We start from the raw sequence: 15,328 nt of genomic DNA on the forward strand, positions 1-15,328 counted from the left end.
TTTCCATGACAGACGAGCGTACACCATTCTCTCATCTTGATGAGAGAAAAGATAGGCATCTGCAGAATCTAGTTTTCTTTACACAGAAGGGATACGAGCCTGTAGTTGAGCTGCCTGACTGCGCCGTGGATCTTTGTTAGTAGGGATGATGTGATGCGCTTTGAAGAAATCCATATTCAGCCTGGCTCTCAGGAGACAGTGATGAAACCTAAACAGGGCCGAAAAAGCGCTGTTCAGAAGGAGGAAATGAGTTGGGTGGGCCTTGCCTTTCCTGTCTCCTGTCGTCCTCCACATCTTGCCCATCCATCCTCCAAGCTTGCAAACTCACCAACTCCCAGAGCCCTCTGGCAGGTGGGGACATTCAGAGATGAGTTTGAAACATCCCCAGGATAAAACACAACCCCCCCAAAACCCACCTCATCAAACATATACCAAAGCCAATGCAAACACATGGAAAGAGCACTGTTGATAAGCTAATTCTTTAATGTTAAATGCATTTAAAAACAACCTCTGGTTCATTGGTTTTGTGTCTCGTTACTGAAATGCTAAATAATGCGTATGTTTTCCAGTGAGCTATGCAGAAAACTTTATGAGATGCTGGAGTTACATTATTTTGAGGGTGGTTATGGGCATTGGTATTACTCAGAATCCCTTCCCTGAGGAGTTCTAATGAAGTGAAATTGTGCTTTTCCACAGGAAGACCAATAATTGATGTAGCACAGGAGAACACAGGAGAAAGTTTTAGCGAGGCTGTGCACAGGTTATTAATCTTGTTAAATGTACAGTGCAATGCTATTATTGTAGCAGACAGCTGTGATTTAGGAATAACCATGTTTGTTTGAATAGTATGAAATTAGATAAAAGATTTAAGCTTATCAAGTATTATAAACAATGTAGGAGTGTGGAGTAGAATACAGACTCCCTGGGTATTTTTGTATTTGGTTAAGACTGACTTCAAAGACACTCTTCTACAATCAGCAAAACCACCTGCTTGCTGCTGTCATGGGGAAGACAAGAAAATCTGTTTTAGCCGTTTAGAATTTGCATGACAAAAGAATTTTTATGGAGTTTTGTCTACATGGTTTTAGGAGTATCTTTGAAAAATATTATCCGAACTTCAGAAACCGTCCACTAAAGGCCACATATCGAATGGCAACCTTGTAGATAATACATTTCTCTAGCGTTACTCCTGTTTTCCTTTCCCTCCCTACAGTGTCTAAGGCAGATGGGAAAACTCATGATGGAGTGCTGGGCTCACAACCCTGCGTCAAGACTGACAGCCCTGCGTGTTAAGAAGACACTAGCCAAAATGTCAGAGTCCCAGGACATTAAACTCTGATGTGAGGGGAAGAAATAAGCAGCTCTGGAGAAAGCCAGTAGATACTCTTCTGTTTGTGGGCAGAGCAAAAGATGTTCCAGAAGCATCCACAGTACGAGCCTTGAACATCATCCTGCTTCCCAGTGGGTTCAGCCTCACCTCTCAGGGAGCAGCCTGGACAAAGAGAAGCTCCCAGAAACATGTTCTCATCGTGTCTGTTTGTAGGAGGGAGAAACCGCTTGGGTAACTCGTTCAAGATATATGGTGCATGTTGCTTTCTAAGAAAGCCCTGTATTTTGGGATTGCCTTTTCTTCTTTTTCCAAAAGATGCTTTAATTTTGCCAAAATAGAACAAATAATGTAGATGTTTTAAGGTTTATACTGTTACAGTTTAAATAACAACAATGGAAGTTCTTCCCGGAAATTCTGCTGGAAGGTAAATTTTAAAATATATTTTTCCATTAGTGAAATTTTGTTGCACTCTGCACACCAAAAGACAGTCTGTGGAGTTGGAGAATATAGAATGGAACTCATCTGAAAATCTTCCCGCTTCTGCCTCCTCAGACCACTTTGGCCAGCCCTGCCTTTAGGGGCCGCCGCAGCAATGTGAATGCACCTGGGCACAAATACCACCTGTCTGGGGCCAAGTTTTGGGATTCCTGAGGGTGCCCTTTTGTAGCTTCAGACGATATGGAACAAATGAAGGTTTTCTGTGACTCCGTTAGTAGTAGTTAAGTGTCGATGTCATTCTTCAGAACCACTTTGTGTTTCTGATTCTTTTAAGGCATTTCTGTCATGGTAAAATCCTTTCCTTTTCATTAAACACAAACAAAGGTGTTTTTTTTTTTTTTTTTTTTTATGTGCAGAGAATTGACCCACGCCTGGTTTTGATCTCTCAAATGAAGAGATCAATATGAAATAAAATTGCCATCAGTTGGGTTGAAAACAAGGCTCTTTAAAATAGAGATAATTTGCTCCTGTGTTGTAAGAAAAGTGTGTCAGTCGGATAGAGGATGAGGGTGGGGGTGCAAATGCCCTGTTTCTTACCTATGCAGACGAGCCCGTCCTAGAAGCACAAGGGAAAAGGACGCATACCTTATTGTGTATAGATAAAGACGGTTTCTTTCTGTAATTGTCTCTTTTGTGTCTGAGTGAAGGGAAGGAGAGGAAAGTATGTCAGGTTAATTTAACTAATTTTAATTTAAAAATAGAAATATAACCTCCAGATGGGACAGCAGAAAGAACTACAAAATATTGTAGCTGCTGTGACTTATTATTCTAAAATAGATCTAGATCGAGCATGTACATCTTACATGATAAGCTCACATCTTAGAGGAGTGCTGACTCAGTTTATTTTATTCTCGCGATGCTCAGTTCACTTTTTAATTTATTTATATATTTTTTTCTTCTCTGTGGCACTTGTGCAAAACATCTCCTCACCTACTCAATTCTTTGAGGTTTTAAACTTCCGAGGAACGTGAGTCAAATCATTGACAGGGCCAATATTCCTTAGCAACAGGAACATAAAGCTCAGAATTGTGCGCACCCCTCTCAACCGTGTTCATTTAATTTCCTTACCTTTCTTTGGTTTTCTTTTGTTTCCTCGAAAATTCTGCAGTGTTCAGTAAAGAATTGGGAAGTGCTTCTCCTTGGTCTTTTTAAAAACGACGTTCCTTCCAGAATACTCCAGGGGGCGCTGTTTTATAACACATTTTCACCACTTGGTGCCTGAAGGATGGAGGGTTTTTGAAAAATTGACAGCTGCAAGAAAAATGAAAAAATATTCTCCTCACTTCTGAAGGAGGCTTGCAGCTGGTGACTTGTTCATCCTGAAAACCTCTCAGAGCACAGAGTGGTTGTGAGCCCTGCGTAAGTTTGGGAGAACAGAAGGAGAATTGGTGTTCTCCACTCTAAGCATTCACTTCCCAGTGCTTCATACCTGCATTTTGTTTGTAACAAAGAAAGATTTTCTTAACCCTTGAAAAGGAACAAAATGTCTGTGTTTCAAAAATCACAGTTGTTTCCAAATATAATTGTAATCAGAATGCTGCTTGTAGTGATATTAAAATCACCTGAATAGCAATGTAAACAAATGTTCCTTTCCCTTGTGTCAAATTGTATTCTTTGTTATAGTTTGGAAGGAATATGTACCTAGAACTACGTGTGATAATCATCTGAGCCATGGAGAGACGCTTCAGTGCCTCTAATTTGATAATCTACAAACAAATGAGTAAACACGGATGCCCGTTAAGTGGGGACACGTTTGTGTTTCTTGGTTTTCCCTCAATTTAAGCGAGGTTGGGTTTGCTTACCTCTTAGATAAAAATTTGTGTTCTTTTTGGCAAATTTTTATACATAGATAACTTCAAATCAAAATATTTTGTGGGGAGGCGATGATTTGAAAGTAAACTAGATTTTTAGAGAGGCGTTGGTTCCAATGAAGGATGGGAAGAAATTAAAACAGCATACAAATTTCTTCTATATTATTCGCTTAGTTGTTTTGGAAAAATCTAGAGCTTACTTTCTAATTCTCAACCTGATTTACTCACTATGAACATTTAAAAATTATTCTTGAGATATTTAAAAAGATCCATTTAGTTATTAGAGTCTTTCAATGAGATAGGAATTTATTTATGAGTAGATTTTTCTTTGTGTCTTACCAAAATCCGCCTTACTTAGGGAATACTAAATTTAAAGAGACTACCTACTCACTTCCAAATAATCCTTTTTGGTTTTTAAATTTTTAGTAGCTCAGAAGTGAATTTTATTTTATTTTTTATTTTTTTTGTTTTGTCTTTCAATAGAATAAGGGGGAACCTGGAAATTAATATAGTTGATTGCCTCCTTTCAGGACTCTTTCAAAGATTAAGATTTTTCTCCTAATCACTCCCTCCCCTTCAGGGGAATCTTAAAATATTAGTTGTTAGCTAATATAAGTTTGGTATGCTAAGATGTTCAGGTTTAGAGTTTATGTATGTGTGTATATATTATATAAATATATATGTATATATAAATATTATGCTCAGTTTGGAGTCTGGCACAACTCCATTATGTGGATTAGAGAGTAAAATATTATGGATGATAAAGTACTAAATGAAACATAATATTTATTTATGAAAGTGTGTAGTTGGTTAAGTCACAAGGGACAGTGCTATGAATATTGCGTAGGAGGAGACAGGCCTTTGACTGCCGGACAGCACCACTCCCAAGTCACTCGTGATCATTCTTTTTATTCTTTAAACATAAAGCTTCTTAGAAAACATGCCACGATTTTATGTACAGGAAATCCTTTGACACATTTCAGTTGTTGTATAGTCAGGTATAGGAAATACTGAATAATGACAGAATTTCATGTTCCTAAGAGTCATGCATACTCATTAGAAGTTACGGTGGTTTACGTTGTTGGTCTGTTCTGGTTCTTCTTTGTGAGCAGAAAGGCACTGAGAGAAGCCGAATTTTTTAAACTTGAATAGTTCTGTAGTTATATCTCCTTAGAAAACCCAGTCACACAGCAGTGGGAATGAAAGACGTGGCATCAGAAGTGATTTAATTTAGCAATTATGATTCCTCTTGTAAAACAAAACAAAACACAATGCCATATTTTTGGGAGAAAAGTTGGCAATATATAAGGGGCTTTGTTGTCTGTTTCAAAAGAAGACTCATTTGTGTTCTTTTGGGGAATCAGTGCCTTATTGAATTTGTATATACTGTAATTATTCAGGACTAGGGAACAAACAATTGTATTTGTTACAAATTGTATATGGCTTTGTTTTAACATTCCCCGAAATAAAATGGTTTCTTTCTCCCCTTAGAAAGAACATGTCTGTTATCTTATATTGTGCCTTTTTTCTGTCTTTGAAAATATCACATTTGGAACAGGCAGGAAGGCAGCCATGAAAGAGAGCGATGCAGGTAAGTTTGTATGTTTGGGGCGGGAGAGCAGGAGAAATGGTCTGATGGCTTCTATTTTCTCTGTAATTAGGAGGCACAGTCATCTGTTGAGAGTGAGAGGAAAGGTAGGGAAGTCAGTGGTCTGGGAGAAGTGAGACAGTTTAAAATTGCACTGTGGAAAATTATAGCCCAGATGGTTATGGGCGGCCCTGAGGGCCCAGTTCGCTGATGAGACCAACTGTGTGGCTTAGTGGCCCAGAGTATGGCCTGTGGCCTCTCTCATCCCCTCAGTTGTGCGACAGTAGGCCTGTGTTCACTTCTCAAAGACCCCATTTCTGTTCCTTGAAGAGGTGGATAATATTAGCATCTGATGCATGGAGCACTTCTGAAGATGAAATAATCCATGTGTCGCATGTAAAGTCAGCACTCGGCCGCTACTGAAGATTAGCTCTCAGTACAAAGTCATAGGGCCACCTTTCTGTGTAGTTTCTGTCAGCTCCCAAAATGTAGGCTTGGAGACCACAACAGACGGATTCATTCAGGGTTGAGGGTTTTCGGGCATGTGCAACAATGGATCATGCAGAACGTGGCCTACCGACATCCGGGAGATGGCTGAAGTGGCCCAGAGTCGGGAAGGGATTAAAGTGGAGGCACTTTAAGCTGGTGGGTTGAGAGAAACTAGGTCCCGGCACAGAGAACCCTACTGGGGTTGAGGTGGCCTGCCTGTTAGCAGCGACTGAGAAAGGGACTGCAGCCTGCATCTCGCTTCAGGGGGGTGGGCAACAAGGCTAAGGACAGGCGGGAGGGTGTGATCTCAGGAGTGGAGGATTTCGTTAGTGGACAAGATTATTGGTAACAAAAGAGGAACCTAAAAGTCAGGCCTTTGGATCAGTCTTCGTGGATCCTGGAGCTCCTAAGGATGGTAGGCAGTCTAAGAAAAGGAACATGGCGAGGCCAAGCTCTCCAGGGCCACAGGAGAATGGGGCGGGGGAGCAGTCTGTGAGGGCAGAGAGTAGAGACTGGGGCCAGTTGGGCCTCATGGGCCGAAATGCACAGCAGTGGGTTCCACGCAAGGGCAGTGGTCTGGAAGCAAGAGAACAGCAGGAGAAAGACCCCAACTTTCCTCCCAACTGTGACATATGTGGGGTATGGAGGACTGAGGCCATTGCTGTTGCCCTGGGAACAGTGTCCCCTTGGACAAGAGAAAGCCCTCTGCAAACGGAGAGGGAAAGTATTAGGGGATTTTTTCCTGGAGTGTGAATCTTGGAAGGCAGTGTAGAAAGTTAAGTTTTGAGGAGATCTGTTGGAGCCTGGATCAGGAGAGAGGAAACCCAGACTTGTCTGGGCACGGAGAATATGTAGGAAGGCTTGCGTCGGAGTTCCTGGGGACTCAGGAGTTTTCATGTGATTGGCTGTGTTTAGCCAGTTGCGCTTATGCCAAGAGAATTCATCCCAGCGCTGGGATTCAGATCAACTTGGCTCACGTTTCATGGTTTGCACTTTCTCACTTCCGTGGAAGTACATAGTCTGAGCACCATTTTCTCCCCTGTAAATGGGATAAAAATACCCATCTCAAAGGGCTCTTCGGAGGGACAAATGAGATGAATATGTGAAGTACGGGAAGGCCCCACTCCAAGCACATAGCAGGTGCTCATCAATATTGCTTTTCCTTACTGGTATTAGCTCCACGGGACATAAAGCTAGGGACAGTGAAAAGAAGTCACAGCTTGCTGTGGGCACACCTCTTCCACCCCCTCTGGGTCCCCTTCTGTATGCTGTGTGTGTTCATAGGACTTAAAGGCAGATGGATAGTGAATCCCAGCTGAGGAGAACAGAGTCTTCTCTTGGCATTGGTCATTTTCTATTTTTTCTGGTCACAACTGCGACATACAGATGACCCCACTCTCAGAAGGTCCTGTACCAAGTTGAACATGTCTGTGTGCTGGCATTTGTTATAGCTCTGGACTCACCTTTCATTTCCTACCTAGTAGGGCAGTTGTTTGCAAACGTCATTTAAAATCAGATCTCTCAGGGTAGGGCCTCATATTCCTTTTATCCACAAGCTCCCCAGGGCCTTCTGATGCCACTCTTCTAAGACTCTGGGTCTCCCCATTAACTGCCCATCACTATCACCTGGGGGCATTAAACGCTCTTAACAACCATGCCACACCCTAGATCTATAAAATCAGGATCTCTGGGGTTGGGAGTCAGGCACTAATAGTTTCTAAAGCTCCTCAGGTGATTCCAGTGTGCAGAGAGACTTGAGAGGTACCAATCCTAGAACCTCATCCTGTCCCCAAGGGAGGTTGTGATTACCATCCTTGCAGGATCTAAGAGCTTTTCTGTGCTGCTGAAGAGACACGGTGACTCTTCACACAGAGGGAGTGTTTTGTTATGAAGAAACAAAAGGAGGGGGTGCCTGGGTTGCTCGGTCGGTTAAGTGTCCAACTCTTTTTTTTTTTTTTTTTAAGATTTTGTTTATTTGACAAAGAGCATGCACACCCCCAAGCAGGGGGAGAGGCAGAGGGAGAGGGAGAAGCAGGCTCCCCACTGAGCAAGAAGCCTGATGCGGGACTCCATCCCAGGACCCCGGGATCATGACCTGAGCCAAAGGCAGACGTTTACACAACTGAGGCACCCAGGCGCCCCAGTGCCCGACTCTTGATCTCAGGTCTTGATTTCAGGGTTGTGAGTTCAAGCCCCACATTGGGTTCCACACTGGGCATGGAGCCTACTTAAAAAAAAAAAAAAAGAAAGGAGGTGGCACTCTCTGTTGCTTATAAATATAATTTATTACCTGTTTAAAAATTCTTTCTTACATTTTGTACATGTTGGCTGACAGAAGAAATGCAGGCAATTTACAAACCAAGGGACTGCAGGAAAAAGTGGGGAGAGGCAGCAGAGAGAGAAGAGCAACACCCAGAGCGGGCATCCCTCACCTCCACCACACAGCGGCATGGCGGATGGGATGCCCAGAGAGCACTCCTCCACCAGGGATTTTCTAGAAAAGGAATTGCATAGAAGATACAGCAAGAGGGAACTCCACAACAACAAAAGAAGTGTTCCGTATCTGAAAAGCCAAAGTTGTGTTGTCGTGTTTCCAAAAGAAAAATGACAAAGCACAAAATCTCAATCTGACATTTCTGCAGTTGAACTTGTTCCAAAGGGAACAGCAGGTGGATGACACAGGCTCTTCACCACAGACTGCTGGGGATTTTTCTCTGACAAACATTGCTTGTCTTCTTTAGAAAGAGCAAAGAGGAAGGTCACCAACTTGCTACAGCTCCACATTCAACTCAATGAACACATCCAACACTGACATCCAACACACACACAGCGATGACACTCCCTGCAATTGGGCTAAATGCATTCTGTCTGGAGGGCGAGGGCTTCACTACCAATAGCAGGTCTAGGGAAGAGTGAAGAGGAGAACACAAATGACTCACTCAACTTGTTCTGATTGCTGTCCTCTTTATTCCCCAAGGCCAGGAGGGGTGTGCACTTGAACTCCCACCCCTACGATTACAGGCGTCACATGAGACTTGAAGTATATAGAAAGGCAAAGAAAGGCATTTTCCACTGGCTGTCGATTTCTCGCTCTTTCAAGCTGTTCTAAGACAGGTTTGTTTTAACATGTAGACGATAGCTCAGGTTGTGATTCCAGGATGTTGCCTCACCATAGTGCCGAGGTTCAGAGGTCAAGGGCTCATCTACTCCTAGGCTACCGCTCAGCAACACCTGCCTACGATTCACATTCTGAACTCCAGAAGTGAGGGTTATTCCCCCCTGGGTCAGTGCCATCAGGTTCAACCCCAGCTCTGATGGTGCCAATTCCAACAGGTCTTTGGAATTGAAGGATGACACATAGAACTTGGGAATATTTATAAGGGACCCTGAAGTCTGATGGCCTTCAGCAATTTATCATTTTGCTGAGGCACAAATCTGAAATGGCAAGTGAAGAGGCTGGTAGGCAGCAAACACTTTGGCTGGTGGGCAAGCTGCCTGTATCTTGGGGCAGCTTCCTTGTTTTCTTCTCAACAACGGGTGGGCCCCAACTCTTGTGAGGTTCTGCAGAGATTCCCAACTTGGGATTCCAGAAGAGCTCTTCAATACCAAGAGTCTAAGTATATAGCCAGCTGGGCAATGGCATCTTAGAGTTGTGTGGTTTTGTGTACGAGTATGTGTGTAGAGTTCCTGTTGGTTTGTCCCGGTGACGCCTCCTGCAACCTTTCTAAAATGGGTCCAGGGGCATATATTACATTTGGTTGAGTTGAGACCATTACTATCCCACCACAAATCAATACAGAGAGGGGACAAGCCTACTGGAAAAGCTGGGAGCCATGAACTCTTTTGAAGACAGTTTTTTTTTTTTTTAAGTAGGGTTCCTGACAGTGGGGGCAACCCCAGGGCCAGTAAGTCTGATGGATCAGGGAGTAAATTGTCAGACCTAGTTTGTAGGGAAAACCTACCCAGTGACCTACAATGCCATCTCCCTGCTTTTCAAAAATAGCAGGTTTTAGGCATGAATTTTGGAAACTTATGACTCCATTTGGCTAACGTGACCTGTATGGACACAGGTTTAAATTAACATTGGTTGCAATGTCTTTATTCCCCTTATGCCTTATTCCATTAAAAAAAATCATTATGGATACAAGGGAAATCTCTCAAAGTGATTATTACAGCCAGAGATTATACAAATAGATTTCTTAGTGTAGAGAAACAGCACTTCATTGCACAGAGGCAAAGTTCTAAGGATTTTAGTCAACATTAGCTCAGTAAGGTTAAGAAAAACCCCACAAAAACAAAAAAACCCAAAGTGTAATAGTTGGTCCTATGAGGCACTCGGAAGGTAAAAAAAAAGTTTTATTACCTTGAGATAATCAATAATAAAAATATTTTTCCTTATTGGATCTATAAAATCTAATGCTCATTGACCACTATCATCTTTACAAATAATTGGCTTTAAGCAACAACATTCTGATTCACAAAAGCTCCTCTATTCTCAAAGAAGATGGATAAAACCCAGTTTCATGTCAGCTGTTTCCATGGTCATCCTTTCCCTCATTGGCCTTGGATTGGTACTGAGGTCTCCATGTGAAACAGGTAACTTGTCCAGAGCAACTGCTCAGCAAAAGCTAAAGCTCACATTCAACTTGAAGACTGAAAATTCAACATGTAAACTTCTTCCACTTTCTTTACACTCTTTTGCAGGTCCTCATATAGTTTTTATTTGCTTGGCCCCATGGGGGCAGACCTTCTACTGGCAAAGGCTTGTGAATTCGGGGAAGTTAGTGATCACCTTCGGGCCCCCTTCCTCACACACTGACGACAGAAGTAGACCAAAAGCATAGCCACTGTGGTCCTGACGGTGATTGATAGACATGGGGAGACGCAAGATGAGAGCCTCATGTGCTCCTCTCTGGAAGCAGAAAGTCTTGATTCCACCGTCTGAATGCTTACTTTGAAGATATCTAACTTGTAGGAGAACTATCTTTTAAAAAAATTACAGAATGTCTAATTTCCAGAGTGTCCTAAACTCAAGACTCCATGACTTCTTCCTAAAGAATGGCTCTACCGGTTGAGTTGAGAGAGTGAAGTACCTAAAATAATTGTAGATATGAAAATGGAGAATGGTTTATCCAGTTTCATTTGCTACCTCACCCAAAGTCTTGCCCTGCCTTCCTGGAAGAGCTTGTATTGCTCATGTGAGGATGGGGATTTTTCCTTCTAGCGGAGGTGAGTGTCCACGTTGGTGTCCACACAGTTTGTGAAAAGGCTGTTAGCTGTTACATGTCTGTCATCACCATGTGTCCAGTTACCAATTCTGAATCCAATTTCTATTCCTTCCAGATCACTCTAAGGAAAGCTGAGTGAAGTGGTGAGAAGAAGATGAAAATACGATGAAACCTCGGCCTTTAGACAGCCAAACTCAGAAGAAAGGAAGCTTCTAGAAGTCCTGCATTAGTAATCACAACTGTTGCTTCCCTAGACACAGTTCTCTCACTTGCATACATAAAACATTTCGAAGTGGATGCTTCTTACATTTCCAAAAATAAATATTAGAGAACTAAAAGTAAGGAGATTTAAAACATAAAAAGCCCAATCAAAAATGCAAATGATCTGAATGACAACTCTTCAGAAACTGTTTTATACAGATATTTATGTATTTCTATCATTTCTATTACCAAAAACCAACTTGAGACCTATTGTGTGAGAAGGAGTTGATGACATGCTAGCCTCGATGTAATTTTGGTACGGGTAATTTAAGTAAAAGAGTGTTACAATAAGAAAACTATATATTTGAAGTGAAAATTTACCCACAGCTATCTGTCATAAAGGTCCTGTTGACTTTTTAGCTCTTAATTCCCTTTGCCAAACAACTTTTAGTGAATTTTTGTTAAACTCAGGGTAGATTGTGTTGTGCACCACTAGATGGCACCATGCACAAATGATAGGTGGGTTCCCCCCCCCCCCCCCCGCCCCCCCATCCAAAGGAAGTAAGCACGTCCTTCCCCATAAGCTATGTAGAAGCCCTAGGAATCAAAGGCGGAACATGTCACATAGAATGATGAAGTGGCTCTCTATGAAATGAGCTGTTGAGTCTGGACCTTCTAAGTTTGAGAGCAATCTAACAGCTATTATTTTACTCCAAAGGAGAAGGAAATCAGAATTCGTAGTGAAAATTATTTGACATAAGTGGCGTGTTGTACGTAAGGGAGTTGCCATTCACTCGATGGGGAACATAACAGGTTCTATGACAGATGAGTACCTCACTTAGATGGAATCAACCACTCTTCCCTTTTCACGAGGCATGGAAGTTCCTTTGAGCATCCTTCAGATGTCTAATTCTTGATTTCCATAGATGACAGCTCCCAAACCAGGAACGACGAGAAATCTTGAGAAGTTATTTCAAATGGAAGTAATGGACAATAGCTCTCTTTCCTCCTCTTCCTTTTAAAAAAATATCTATTTAAAAATCTTTTTATGTAGAATACAGTGTTACTATCTTTTGGTCAAATATGCATTGGTACAAACATTATCCACTGAACTTGTTTATTACTGCAAACTCTTCCTTTCACATTAGCATAACAGAGACTTATGTATGGTGCAGGGGGTGGCCTGAGAGAGACAGGTTATAGAATATATGCCTAAAACAGAAGATAAGAAACAAAAGGGGTGAGAGAAGAGGCTCTGTACCAGAGTATCAGTAGTTCCTCAATGAGGAGGATGGAGGAGTCTTGGGAATATGAAGAAGTCACCAAAATAGAAGAGGAAATACATGTGTAAAGAAGGAGGAAAATATATAGAATGATTTCTCACTCAACTCCAGTCGGCAACCTATATACCTCCAGCCCAAAAGTCAACCACAGCCATGTTTCAAAGGCTCCGATTCATCCACATGGGTGCTTGTTGTTCAGTCGTCGTTTGGCTACTGGCTGCTGACCCTGGATTTCCCACTTGCTGAATGAATTGAGTCCCTGGGTTAAAACAAAGAGCCTGTGACAGTTCTAAGGGAATACCATAGTTGACACAAAGTCGTCTTTGGACTACTTCTCAGTTAACTTTTTTTTTAATTTAAAAAAGTCTAATTAAGACAATAATAGAACATAATTTGCCATCGGTCAGGAGGCAAGTGGCCCCAAGAGAGGAAAGAAAATGATAATAAAGGTATGCTGTCTCTTGGCGAGCAGCCCAGAGACAAGGCTTGAAAGCGTGACAAATAGGCTACAGGTTAGAATCCTCCTCTTCCAAGCTGGAACTATTTGGAAGGCATACTGTAGCCTGGGCAAGAGACTAGCTGACTCTTTAAAGCATCCAGCTCAGAGTCCATGGTGGTCCTTGGACTGATGAAGGAGACTGGAGACCTCATAGTAGGAGTCCAGCATTTTAGAACCTTGAGAAGACCTACTACTTCTACCCCTTCATTCGACATGTGAGGGAACTGAGGTCCAGTGAGGTTAAATGACTCTCCCAGGGGAACACAGCTGGACAATGACACACCCAGAATGAGAACCGGGTTCCAGTTGCCAGCTCAAAGGCTGTTCCTCCAGGCGCACAGCCTCTCGAGTAGACAGAGTACCCGGGCGGGGCGGGGGCAGGTGTCAGGGTTTCGGTCACAGAACCACAATGTTCAGTGAACTTCAGTCGAGAATGCTTCTCACAACAAGACTTGGAGGAGAAAGACCTTGCCTGAGCCAGCTGAAAGAAGAGACTGACAAAGCCAGTAAGCATTGACTATGTTTCTGGGGCAGAAGGATGCAAGAAGATAAAAGGTCAAGGAAGCAAAGCCTGTTTAATTAAACTGGTGACCACGCCCACCTTATCCCATCAGAAGGTGAGGCAGGTCTAGTCAATACCTAAATACTAACAGTACTGCTAACAAAAACAGAAGTTAAAAGAAAATCCTTTTACTAGAATACCTGTAAATACTCATCAATAATAGTAATAGTGATAATAATAATGATACCTTTTTTTTATAAAAAAAAACCCAAAACACTTCAAATTGCATCTTACAAACACACACGTGGTGAAGAAATGCTTGTTTGTGTGGCTGAACATGAATCACGGTCTTCCCTGCAATGCTACAGCTTTATTCCCAGAGGGTGACCAGACGGGTACCCTCAAGGAATAAGGAATCTTAGTTATTTCTCTTTTATACTTAGATTCTCCACTTCCCTGATACAAACAGTAACACTGGTTCTACAAGTTCTAGAAACAGAACACCGATGGGGAGGATTATCTGAGACACTTGATGCACACAGTTTGTGGCAAAAGTCTGTGATTTCTCTGTAAATTACTAATCTGAAATAGACACAACAAACCGTCCACAGCTTCAACTTCAAATGATTTAAACAAAAATAGAACGAGCCATGGACAGTGTCTGCATCCCTGTCCAATCTGATGTAAACAACGTTTGTAGAAATTGGGTTTGTTAAGAAAGTTTATCCATATACCTGGATAGCAATAAAAAGCGTTTCCTAGGAAACTGTAAGATCCTGTACCACACAGCATACAGCCCAACTAAGAGGAAAATTAGGTCGGTCTCTAAATTCAAGGTACAAATTTACACAATTGTCCTTAAGTCCTGTGATGATGTCCGTGCGGTGGGCGTATCTGTCAGCAGCTGCGTCTGCTTGCCTTCCCTCTCCCGCCTGCAGTCTTGCCTGTGAAACTCATCGGTCATGGTCTACTCTGGATTTCCTTCTCCACGGCGATGCCCTGGATGGCCACAGACCCCCAGTGCCTTCCCGTCCTTCACTTCCAGTCCCGGCGTGGGTCAATACTGCCCTTCTGCTGCTAAAGACACTACCGTTTCATGCCTTCCCATTTCTTCCAGGACAGCCGCCAGCATGCTCAAGTTGCCGTCTGGGAAGTTCTGTGCTTCCCAGAGATCCAGGATTACGCCAGTCGGGCTGGATTTGGTGGCAAAGTAATTCAAGTACCTGCAATTGGGAATGGGAAAGTGTGCTGAATGGTGAGATATTCAGATCTGTTTTCTCTGCAGTTGGTACTCACCCCTCTGTCTCTCCATTTGTCTTTTAAGTCTCCGGGTCCCACTGGAGAAGCTGCGGTTTACAGTGAGCTGTCCTAAATAACTAGCACACACTTAATTAGATCAGCCCCAGACAGGAGACACGATGTTTAACTTTGTTAACCTCAACTCTGAGTAAGATAATTTAAGAGACGAGATGTCTATGGGTCATATCCTAAACAGGAAATCAAGACCCTTATGTTTTCTTTCCAGCCCGCGCTCTGATCATCTTTGACAGGTCACGCCATGTTTTGTGCTTGAGAGTGACGGCAGCATTCCACAGAGGAGGCTCTTGAGGTCTCTTTATAACTCAGCGTCAAGGCGGTGATTAGCATGTTAATTAAGCATCCAGGGGTAGGTCTTGCTCAACAGGAGATGAGGAAAGACAATTACTTTAAGTGAAGGGACATATTATTTACGGGGATTTAGCCCATCAGCTTTGCAAAGTGGATCACAAAACTCGATACTTAGCTTGTCAGAGAAGCCCCCCGAATATCTCTCGACGATGTGTTTGCAAGACCATGGTGCAAGACACAAAAAAGAAGCTTCATACAGGTTTGCAGAATGAAAAGTAAATGGATGGATAG

The 15,328-nt window shown here is 42.5% G+C and overlaps 2 protein-coding genes across 11 annotated transcripts in view; one reads left to right on the forward strand and one right to left on the reverse strand.

Moving 5' to 3' along the window:
• BMPR1B (bone morphogenetic protein receptor type 1B) overlaps positions 1-7,578 on the forward strand; it is a 391,083-nt gene extending 383,505 nt beyond the window's left edge. For all 9 annotated transcript variants that reach the window (XM_032400864.1, XM_032400863.1, XM_032400866.1 and 6 more), the window contains one exon: positions 1,214-7,578. In XM_032400864.1, the coding sequence (XP_032256755.1) occupies positions 1,214-1,339 (126 nt within the window). In that variant the 3' untranslated portion in view covers positions 1,340-7,578. The remainder of the gene's footprint in view (positions 1-1,213) is intronic.
• Positions 7,579-11,689: 4,111 nt separating this feature from the next.
• UNC5C (unc-5 netrin receptor C) overlaps positions 11,690-15,328 on the reverse strand; it is a 351,284-nt gene continuing 347,645 nt past the window's right edge. For both annotated transcript variants that reach the window (XM_032400872.1, XM_032400871.1), the window contains one exon: positions 11,690-14,652. In XM_032400872.1, the coding sequence (XP_032256763.1) occupies positions 14,487-14,652 (166 nt within the window). In that variant the 3' untranslated portion in view covers positions 11,690-14,486. The remainder of the gene's footprint in view (positions 14,653-15,328) is intronic.

Source organism: Phoca vitulina, unplaced genomic scaffold, assembly GCF_004348235.1.
Source record: "Phoca vitulina isolate PV1807 unplaced genomic scaffold, GSC_HSeal_1.0 scaffold3, whole genome shotgun sequence".
Taxonomy (NCBI): domain Eukaryota; kingdom Metazoa; phylum Chordata; class Mammalia; order Carnivora; family Phocidae; genus Phoca; species Phoca vitulina.